General features: G+C 49.2%; 1 protein-coding gene across 1 annotated transcript in view; it reads right to left on the bottom strand.

Moving 5' to 3' along the window:
• Nucleotides 1-8,266, bottom strand: part of MFN2 (mitofusin 2) — a 32,985-nt gene extending 24,719 nt beyond the window's left edge. The window contains exons 1-5 of the mRNA XM_015412553.1: nt 8,191-8,266; nt 6,205-6,313; nt 3,361-3,539; nt 2,206-2,341; nt 1-146 (exon numbers count right to left, since the gene is read on the bottom strand). The exon at nt 1-146 is cut by the window's left edge and continues 15 nt beyond it. Of these exons, the coding sequence (XP_015268039.1) occupies nt 1-146; nt 2,206-2,341; nt 3,361-3,535 (457 nt within the window). The 5' untranslated portion in view covers nt 3,536-3,539; nt 6,205-6,313; nt 8,191-8,266. The remainder of the gene's footprint in view (nt 147-2,205; nt 2,342-3,360; nt 3,540-6,204; nt 6,314-8,190) is intronic.
• Nucleotides 8,267-11,440: the final 3,174 nt, after the last annotated feature.

The following is an 11,440-nucleotide window of genomic DNA, read 5'->3' as shown; positions in this document are numbered from 1 at the left end:
CCTCGGAGCCCTCCGTGAGCAGGAAGGCATCGTGGCCGTCGGTCCCCTCCACGCGCAGGAAGCAGTTGGTGGTGTGCCCGATGCCGGAGGGAAGGACCTTGTCCCATAACATCGCGTTGATGACGGTGCTTTTCCCGTTGCTCGTCCTGAGACGGGCACAAGAGATTTTTTTGCAGAGTGACGGAGGGAAAAGCCAATCCTACCTCCCTCCCCAGTCAGTGACCAGTCTGGCCATTTGGGGACAGTGCAAGCTGTGGGCCGCCCTTTTTGCTCAAAACGGCACAGAGGGAACCAGCCCTGCCTGCGTCTTGCTGAAGTCTTGTTTTCCAAGATACTGCAGACAGGTCTGGGCGGAGCTGCAGCCACGATTCTCTGCTGTCATTTACAGTCTGCCTCTCTCGCTGGGGACGCCAGGCAGATGACAAGTACGATAAAAACTTCTCAGTCAATCAGTGAGCAGAACACAAGATAACACTGGAATCCTAACTGCAGAGGTCCTCGATTCGAGTCCACTGGCACCTTAAGAGTCCAACCCGTTTCCCAGGGTATAAGCTCCCTTTCTTAGAGACGTCATAATGAAGATCTGATTCCTGGACTCAGAGCGGCGTTCCCTCTAAGCTGAGTTAGTGTGAGACAGCTCACAGTTTTTTAGCCTCCAGCTCACCCATTTTTGTCTCAGCTCAGGAAGGATGGCTCCAGTGTTCCCTCTAAGCTGAGTTAGTGTGAGCTAGCGCACCGTTTTTTAGCCCCCGGCTCACACATTTTTGAATTGGCTCAGGAAGGAGGGCTCCAGAGCAAACTGATTAATGCAGTAGCCGAATCACTTCCTCACAACTTTAATGCCAGTAGCTCACAAAGTCGAATTTTTGCTCACAAGAGTCCACAGCTTAGAGCAGTGGTGGCGAACCTATGGCACAGGTGCCAGAGGTGGCACTCAGAGCCCTCTCTGTGGGCACACATGCTATCGCCCCAGCCAGGCCCAGCCCATCATTAAAGTGTCGGATTCTCTGCCAAATAATGTTAAGTCAATGAAAGCATTTGGGATTGCTTTCCTTGCTTAGTTTGGATCATCTTAAGTTAATGTGTGAGTTGTTTTTTCTAAAGTAAAACCTCAGTATTCAGGTTAAATTGCCATGTTGGAACTTTGCGATAAATAAGTGGGTTTTGGGTCGCAGTTTGGGCACTCGGTCTCTAAAAGGTTCACCACCACTGGCTTAGACGGATCATTGACAGAGATCTCCAATCTGACTTGTATCTGATGAAGGGAACTTTGGACACTTCCGCACTGTCGTTTTTGCCACTCACTTGTCCCTAATTGCTTCAGGGTTTCTTTCCCCCCAATGTGTTTTGCTCTCTCTACTAGTACCAGAGGGAGCAAAACGCAGGTGGAAAAGGGGGCGGGGTGGACACGACCCAAAGCAATAGGGAAAAACGCGTGACAGAAAGGACAGCGCGGAAGTGGCCTTTGACTGTGGAAAGCTCACACTTGGAAATCTTGTGGTTCTGGGTTCGAATCGAGCTGTTCTGAGGCAGACCGACACAGCTGCCATGTTGAGCAAAGCTTCCTAGTAAGACAAAATAACGCAAGTGGGCTGGGATTGTAGGACCAGGGTGGAAACAATGCACACAAACCTATCTAACAAAGCGTGACTCCAGTGGCACCGTTAAGACCAACGGAGTTTAATTCTGGGTATAAGCGTCCATGTGCATCTGAAGAAGGGTGCATGCACACATAAGCTAATATCCAGAATTAAACGTTGCTGGTCTTAGAGGCGCCACTGGACTTTGTTCAGTTGCTTCAGACCAACGTGGCCGGCCACGTGAATCTGCAAACCTGTTTAACGGCTCAATTCAAATCCAGGAGCACCTTTAAGACCAACATCATTTTCAGGGCATAAACTTTTGACAGTCGAAACTCCCGTTATCAGAGGAGTTTGTTTTGCAGCTGAGAGAGGATCCGAACCCAGGTCTCCCTACCCCAAGTCCAGCGATGCCACAGAGTCTGGCTTTCCCGGCCAAACATAAAGCAGGGGGCTGGCTAAACTGGAGAGCCACTGCAACCGACAGCAGCGTTTCTGGGTCAAAGGTACACAACAGCTGCCGTCTGCTGATCTCCTCTCCCCCCGCCCCGCACTGTGCCAAATTCCTTATTGGGCGGTGTGTGTGTGTGTGTGTGTGAGCGAGCTGCCCGTCTGTCTGACTCACCGTCCAAAAAAGGCCACCTTCATGTGCCGCCGGGCGAGGACTTCGCTGATCCCACTGACCTTGGACAGGTAGCCTTTCACCTCCACCACCTGCTCCTCCGTGGTGACGGGGTCCAGCTCCACATTCTTGTGCGTCTCTGAAACCACAAAAAGGCACCACGGCTGGGGGGAAAGGACAGGCCTTGCACGGGGGTGCCGTTCCTGGCATCCCCGGCAGAAAGCTCTCCTCGGGCAGCTGGTGCTGGGAACGCCTTTTAGCATCACCAAGTTGGGAGGGACCTCCAGGGTCATCTAGTCCAACCCCCTGCACAAGGCAGGAAGTTCACAAATACGTCACTCCTCCCACACACACCCTGTGACCCCTGCTCTATGCCCAGAGGAACAGGGGTCACTGGCAACGCTCCCTCTAAGCTGGAGTCTTGTGAGCAAGAATTCTGTTCAGTGAGCTCCTGGCACTAAAGTTGTGAGCGAGCGATTTGGCTACTGCACGAATTAGTTTGCTCTCGAGCCCTCCTTCCGGAGCGGAGACGAAAATCTGTGAGCCGGAGGCTAGAAAACTGCGAGCCAGCTCCCACTAGCTTAGCCTAGAGGGAACACTGATTGTAAGGCTACTCTTCAACTGGTTCTGACCCTCCAGTTTTAATGTTCCCGCTAAGCTGTGGAGTCTTGTGAGCAAGAATTCTACTTCGTGAGCTCCTGGCATTAAAGTTGTGAGTGAGCGACTTGGCTGCTGCGTAAATCAGTTTGCTCTGGGGCCATCCTTCTGGAGCTATGAGCCGAAGGCTTAAAAACTGTGAGCTAGCTCACGCTGACTCAGCTTAGCGGGAACACTGACACCCCCCCCCCCAGTGACCCCTGTTCCCCCCCTAGAAGAGCAGGGGTCACTGGGGGCGTGGGGGGGAAGCATTCTCTGCCCCAGAGGGGCCCACGGGACTGACCAAGGGGAGAAGGCAGCCTTGTGAGGAGGGCCCATGTCTCGGCAGCTCCACGTCGGCTTTGTGGTCCCAGGGGTGATCCTTGGGCATCTCCAACAACCCCCGGCTGCAGGTCCTGGGAAGGAGCAGTCTCTGCCCAAGAGAGCCGTTGTTGGTCAGAACAGCAAATACTGAGCTAACGGGGCCAATGGAAGGAGGGTGAGAGAACACCGACTGCCTACCCTCCAAAAATGTGGAGCTTTCCTGGACGTAGGCCCCCAGCTGCTCGAAGATGCCGTTGATCTTCTTCTTGGCGGTGACAAAGTGCTTGAGCGGGGAGGCGGTGACGTCCGCCATGTGTCTCTTGTCCTTCTTGCCGGTGATGATGGACTTGGAGCGGGAGAACAAGAGGGACATCGCGCTGGAGGGGGGGAAAGACAGGCAGCTCAATAAACAGAGTGTACCTGCAACCAGCCAAACGCAGGGGTGGCCTCGCCTCGGAAACAGCCTCCCTCCACAAGCCTTTCCAGTTCTTATTTCTCCTTCGAGCACAGACACCTGTTAACGGCTATTAACCATGGTGGCTAAATGGAGCCTCCAGAAGCAAGCGCAGTCTACCTTTTAATACCAGGGGCAGACAACAGAGAACAGTGGTTCTCATGAGTGCTTCTGGACTGCCCAGAGACATTTGGCTGGAAGCCAGGATACCGGAACGGACCCAAAGGAGAAGGCAGGAATCAACTGTAGGATGCTTCTTTCTTTATTAGTTAGAGTCATAGATCAGTCACGATTGACACTCATAGTTATCAGCACATTTGCAAACCATCAAGTTCCCAGGCAGCCTGATTTCAATAGTAGAGACCATGAATAAGAAAACCTGACCAGCTGCTTCCTTGTTGATCTTGCCGAGGGGCAAAATTTGGCCACTTTAGAGGTGATTTTGTTAGAACAATATGAAAGGGGGGAGGGAGATATTAAATTCATCAGATCTGCCTGAAAAATTTAATAGAATTGGGGCAGGAATCAACCTTGATAAGAGCCAGTTTGATGTAGTGGTTAAGTGCGCGGACTCTAATCTGGGAGAACCGGGTTTGATTTCCCCACTCCTCCACTTGCAGCTGCTGGATGACCTTGGGCAAGCCGTAGTTCTGTCAGAGCTGTTCTCTCAAGCACAGTTCTGGAAAGAGCACTGTCAGCCCCACCTACCTCACAGGGTGTCTGTTGTGGGGAGGGGAAGGGAAAGGAGTCTGCAAGCCGCTCTGAGACTCCGAGTGAAGGGGGGGGTATAAATCCAATCTCTTCTTCTACTTCTGTTGTGTTATTATTAATTTAAGCTGCACCATTAATGCATGTGGTTCTTCATGCTCAGCAGCAAGGGAAGACAGGCAGGACCAAGGAGCTTGGGATTTAACAGGACAGGGGGGGGAGGAAGGATAACTGAGAAATTTGCACTGGACATCCTGCATTCTGTCCCCACGCAGGCTCAGCATGGATTTCCGAGAGGGATACTCCAGTTTTATGAGCGATCGCCCCCGCAACACACAGCGGATACCCCACCAATTTTTACAAGCTGATGCACTGGCAGTTATTTATATCCTGCTTTCCTCCCCAGTTGGGACTCAAAGCAGCTTATAACATTGTTCTCCTCTCTTCCACTCTGTCACAACAACCACCCTGTGAGGCAGGCCAGGCTGAGAACTTGTGACAGGCCCAAGGTCACCAAGCAAGCTTCCAGAGAAGTGAGGATTCAAACCCAGGTTGCCCAGGGTCGTAGTCTGCCACTCTATCCACTAGACCACAGACGACACCTTCATCTGGGATTCTGCTATCCTGATCCATAGCCGCCAAGGCAGATGCTGCCAGCAACTGGCTCCGGTTTAGGGCTGGATGACAAATGGAGTAGGTTGGTTTGGCTGCTTCCTTTGGCTTTAGCAAGGCCTGAGAAAGAAACGCCTCGCTTCTGATCCCGTCGAGGAAAGAAGGAAGCACTGCTTAGAGGTAGAGCATCAACAAAAAATGAGGACCAGAGCTTACAGTGGCCCAATAGCACCTTTATTTATTTATTTATTATATTTATACCCCGCCCATCCTGCGAGCAGGCTCAGGGCGGCTAACAAAGCGGTACCATGTACCTAATTGGTGTACCATAAAACTCTTAAAACTCTATAAAATCACATAAAACATACTCAATTCAACACATAAATTAACAATTTAGCAATAAAGTGCATACAGTAATGAAAATTAGATGGCGTGCATTCCGGATCTAAGATTAACAAACTTGGTTGTAGCATAAGCTTTCAAGAAACACAGCTCTCTTCGTCAGATGCGTGGAGGGTATGAAGAAACTGGCCAGAGGTATATAGGTGGTAAGGGGAGGAAGCAGAAAGTGCCACGTACATGCAAAGCAGTTGCAAAAGTCATGAGAAGGGTAGAATGCACAATCCAGGCTAGGTGTGACCCCTTCCTTCTACTGATGAAATCTGAATGGAATACCTGAAAGGCAGTCACTTCTGGCAATGAGATAACCATCCAAAGTCTCTATTCGAGTCTGACTGAGTCAAATTTACATATGAAGAGAGCTGTGTTTCTTGAAAGCTTATGCTGCAATAAAGTTTGTTAGACTTAAAGGTGCTACTGGGCTTCCTACTATTCTGCAGCAACAGACTTAATACCTGCTGCTGGCGTTTAGAGATCTGCAACTGAGACTCCTCCTTCCCCCCCCTTAAACCCATTAGCCTAGAGAACTCACTGCCACAACAGGCCAGGATGGCCAGCAGCTTAGCTGGCACCGAAAAGGGATTAGACAAGTTCACAGAGGTCAGTTCTAGCAATGGCTATTAAACCAGATAACTGAATGGAAATTCCATTGATAGCTGCACTGTACTTCTGGATACCAGAGGGCAAGGGAAGGCAAGGAAACAAGAAAAGTCTGTTTATGAGTGGCGGGAGACTGCTGGAAATATTAGGGAGGGCTGGATGGAGCTTTGGCCTGATCCTGCAAAGCAAACGGATTCCTCACAAATCAACTCTAGAACTAAATTCTCTAGAACCCCACCAATCACATCCCGATAAGCCATCCCACTGACTTTTAAGAGGCGGGCTGAATTTTCACAAGCCGAGCATGGTTCTCTCCTTTCCGGGGCGGTGGGAAGAGTGCGACGGCCACTTGCACAAGGTCAGAATCCAGTTGTTTCCCTGCAACCGCAAAGAGTGAAAAAGATAACGCGACAGAGAACACGCACGGCCTGTCCACCCTGCCTTGAGCCCTTCCACAGGCCGAGGAAATAGCCCTGGCTCTGTTGTGTGCCATGCCCCCACACCCAGTCTGGCTCACTCATCACCCAGGACGTAGCATGCCATGTTTCAGCCGCCCCCTAAGCCCAGGCGCATCATGGAATCATAGAGCTGGAAAGGACCTCCAGGGTCATCTAATCCAACCCTCTGCACAATGCAGGAAATTCACAAATACCTCCCGCCGCACACAACCCATTCCATACCCAGAAACCGACAAAAAACCTTCAGGGCCTCCAGCCAAATTGGCCTGGAGAAAATTTGTTTCCTGACCCCAAAGCAGCAATCAGCATTTCCATGGCCACGAAAACTAAGCACTGAGGCAACCCTTCCTATCGTGAACTGCCTGAGTTCACAGAATCAGCATGGCTGTCAGATGGCCATCTAGCCTCTGCTTGAAAACCTCCCAAGAAGGAGAGCCCGCCACCTCCCGAGGAAGCCTGTTCCACTGAGGAACTGATCTGTCAGGAAGTTCTTCCTCATGTTTAGCCGAAAACTCTTTTGATTTAATTCCAACCCTTTGGTTCTGGTCTGACTTTCTGGGGCAACAGAAAACAACTCCACACCATCCTCTGTATGACAGCCCTTCAAGTCCTTGAAGATGGTGATCATATCCCCTCTCAGTCGTCTCCTCTCCAGGCTAAACACACCCAGCTCCTTCAACCTTTCCTCACAGGACTTGGGTCTCCAGAGCCCTCACCATCTTGCTCTGTCCCCACTACTAGTGTCTCTAAATGGCAGGTTCTCATGATGCAAATGGACTTCTCCACACCCCTTCCATGATAGGCAAACTACCCGAAGCAACCGTAAATGGCAGGTTCTCATGATGCAAATGGATTTCTCCACACCCCACACCCCTTCCATGAGTGGCATAGTACCCGAAGCAACCATTCCCCCCAACACTACATGAACACTTTGCTCAACACTGCACATTCCTTGCACCTCTGCTCAATGCTCCCTCTAAGCTGTGGAGTCTCGTGAGCAAAAATTCTACTTTGTGAGCTGCTGGCATTAAAGTGGTGAGCCAGCAATTCGGCTACTGCATCAGTTAGTTTGCTCTGGAGCCAGCCTCCCTGAGCTAAACAACTGTGAGCTCGTTCACACTAACTCAGCTGAGAGGGAACACGGGCTGCAATGCTCCCTCTAAGCTGTAGAGTCTTGTGAGCAAAAATTCTACTTTGTGAGCTGCTGACATTAAAGTTGTGAGCCAGCAATTTGGCTACTGCATCAGTTAATTTGCTCTGGAGCCCTCCTTCCTGAGCGAAGGCAAAAAGGTGTGAGCCGGAGGCTAAAAAACTGTGAGCTGGCTCACACTCACGCAGCTTAGAGGGAACACTGCTACCGCACCCCGTCCCGCCGCCAGCCCCAGGTGAGCAGACCGGCCTTGTTCAAACCGCTCCAACCTCTGCCTACCTGAGAGAGCGCCCCCGACCTGTGCACGTGTCCCCGGGAACATCCCAAAACCACCTTCCCAAACACGCGCACCTACCTGGAATGCACGCCCCAAATCCAGGTGCCCCGGGGCTGGGGCGTGGCCACCAACCTGTCCCCCCCCACCCGTTCACGTGTCTTGCACACGTGCACGCGCTGCCTCCCAAAACACGCGCTTCCTTCCTTGCACGCCAGGCAGAAACTGACACGCCTCTTCCCCCGCGTTCACACGAGCGTGCAAAGAGAGCAGGACGCCCGCACCTGAGAGGCCGGCCGTCCCGTCTGAAAGCGGTGACACGCGTTGCCGCCCCCCTCCCCCGGCTGCCTTCCGAAGCAACTTCCCGGCTCACCTTCACCTCCTTTCTCTCTGCGCTGCAGCAAGTCGGAACCCAGCCCCGGGCACCGTCAGCAGAGCGCGCCGGGCCGTGACGTCACTCCGGCTGCGACACCCGCGGACCCTGCTGCCTCACGGGAGTCGTAGTTCTCTTTCGGCTTCCTAAGAAAGGAGGGGGTTGAGCGGTCACACCTACCAATCTCCAGGTGGGTATATCTCAAACAAACACTGTAATAAAAATGAAAATGACATTACGTAAATCTTGTAAACATCGAATTATATTACAAATGAAACTTTTACATTATTACTAAGGGAATTAGAGAAAAGAGGACTGATGTGCTTCTACCATAAACAACTAGAGAGCACTTGAGCCAGCAACTTGTTAAGAGAGCAATTCCCAGCCAATTTTTTTTTTTTTTTTTTTTTAAAAAAGGCTTTCTGGTGGGACAGCAAAAGGACAGGGTTTCGGATAGAAAAGAGGACTGGTTGCTACTGCTTGAAATAAATTAACTGGTTTGCTCCTAATTGAAACACTTGAAATGGAACTAGAAGATAATCTGAAGGAAGTAAAAAAGAAGTCAAGCTGTAATAATCTGAAAATGGAACCAGAATTTAATCTGAAGGAAGTAAAAAAGAAGTCAAGGTGTGTATCAAGAGGCTGTCGTTTTTTAAAATAAAAGGGTAACTCTTGAGGGTGATGGACTTTTGCTTGAGAATGTCAGAATTCCCTTAGTAATAACGTTAAAAGTTTCATTTGTAATATAATTTGATGTTTATAAGATTTATTAAATGTCATTGTCATTTTTATCACAGTTTGCTTGTTTGATATATTCCCTTGTCAGTGTGATCCCTCTTTGGTTTACTAATCTCCGGGTGGGACCTGGTACTCTCCTGCACTTACAGCGGAGCTCTACAGAGATGAGTCTACCAGGAGGAAACGGCAGAGGGACGGCTCCGTTGCATTATTTCATCCCTGCCGGTCTCTCTGCCATCTCCACCCCCCAATCTCCAGGACTTTCCCAAGCCAGAGCTGCTGGGAAGAACCCCAATTTGGACATTTTCAGTCCCTGAGGAAGCAAAGGAAATGGACTCTGGACATGCTCAGAGGAGGAAAAGCTTCAACTTGCAGGTCTTAAGTCACTGCCCGTGTTATTTCAGGTCTGCAAAGCTCCATTACTAAAAACATTGACTTTACTACTTTAAACACAGTGCGATGGTCCTTATTTCTAAGTATCCATCCAGGTAGCATATTTTGGTTTAGAAAGAAATAATTCTACACTACCAAGTTGGCCACGCCCAGCAGGAACTCATTAGCATAATAGGCCACACCCAACAGCAGAAACTCATTAGGATTGGCTACATTAGGGGTGTGTGGCCTAACATGCAAAGGAGTTCCTGCTCCAAAAAAAGCCCTGGGTTTTGACAACAAACAAGGTAAACAGAATAAGAAGCAAAAGGTGGGTGTGGCTGGATGAGCACACTTCTGGTAACATGGGCGTGCGGCCTAATGGGCTAATGAGCTGTGCTGGCAGGGGTGTGGCCTAATATGCTAATGGGTTTCTGGTGTTGGGTGTGGCCTGTTATGCTAATGAGTTCTTTCTGGACTTTTCTACAAAAAGAGCCCTGTAAGTATCCATCCAGGTAGCATGTTTTGGTTTAGAAAGAAATAATTCTACACTAGGAGAGGGAGAGAGAATTTGTGTCAGGCACCAGTCTATGATTGCTTTATGTGAACTAAGTTTTCACATAAAGCTGCTCAGACCCTTGGCCCATCAGGGTTAACATTGTCCACTCAGACTGGCAGCAGCTCTCCAGGGTCTCAGGCAGAGGTCTTTCACATCACCTGCCGCCTGGTCCTTTTAAATGGAAATGCCGGGGATTGGACCTGGGACCGTCTCCATGCAACCAATGCTCCCTCTAAGCTGTGGAATCTTGTGAGCAAAAATTCTACTTTGTGAGCGACTGGCATTAAAGTTGTGAGCCAGCGCTGTCCAAAGACGTTTCCGTGGTCATGTGGCCGGCATGACTAAACACCAAGGCGCACCAAACGCTGTTACCTTCACACCGAAGTGGTACCTATTTATCTACTTGCAATTTCTTGCTTTCGAACTGCTAGGTTGGCAGGAGCTGAAACTAGAGACGGGAGCTCACTCCGTCATGCGGCACACTCGGGTCTCGAACTGCTGAATGACCGACCTTCCACAGCCTGCAGTTCAGCGTTTTAACCACTTGAGCCACCGCAGCTCCAATAATACGTATACAACTACATTTAAACCAAAAGTCAAAATTCAATCTCAAAGATGTCCGTTCCAAACACTTGAAAGATCTGACGTAGGAAAACTTTCCAAAGAATTATCCTGCTGTGTAAGAAAGTTCGCTTCCTCCCAGCTTCATTAGGGTGATGAAGCTATATAGCAAATGAGGATCCACACCCAACGAACTATCGATAAATCCTATGTATAAACATATAACAAACGACATATAGTGCTCATCATAGTATTAAAAAAGCACTTGATTCCAATAAAGACTACTCACAATTTTCACGGGTAATAAGATCACATAATTACGGAATGCAACTGTTTCCAGATATCAAGTCTTATAATCTTTATAATTATATGTAGTTTGTTATATGTTCATACACAGAATTCTGTTTGTAGATCCTCATTTGCCACACAGCTTCATCACCCTAATGAAGTCAGGAGGAAGCAAACTTTCTTACACAGCAGGATAATTCTTTGGAAAGTTTTCCTACGTCAGATCTTTCAAGTATTTGGAATGGACATCTCTGCCATTGACTTTTGATTTAAATGTAGTTGTATACGTATTATATCTTATTTATACTTACTATTATATTTGGGATAAAGCACACTTAGAACCTTTATCATTATGAGTTTGTTTATTACATATTTTTGCATGGCGTAACCTTGTTTAAGTTAACTATTCATAGCTGTGTCCCGTTTACATTCCTTGGAAGAAGGGCCGGGTGCAAATAAATTAAAATAAAGCAAAAGGAACACGGGCAAGATGGAAAAACGCTGCATTCAGTAACAATTGCACTGCTGGATCAGATGACTGTCCATCTGGCCTAGCATTTTTTTCCAAAAAATGCCTCCTGGGAGATCACAGTTGAAACACAAAGGTAATGCCAGCCCCTGACAACTGATATCCAGGGATAGGACGATGGCAACTCTGAGATATCCTCAGGCGGCTTCACTAACCAAGACACTCCGGGGGGGGGGGGGGGTGGAACTCCTCTGCCAGTAGAC

Source organism: Gekko japonicus, unplaced genomic scaffold, assembly GCF_001447785.1.
Source record: "Gekko japonicus isolate JY-2015 unplaced genomic scaffold, Gekko_japonicus_V1.1 scaffold131, whole genome shotgun sequence".
NCBI classification, from domain to species: domain Eukaryota; kingdom Metazoa; phylum Chordata; class Lepidosauria; order Squamata; family Gekkonidae; genus Gekko; species Gekko japonicus.
The sequence above is the reverse complement of the archived record's forward strand: the minus strand, read 5'-3'. Positions and strand labels throughout refer to the sequence as shown.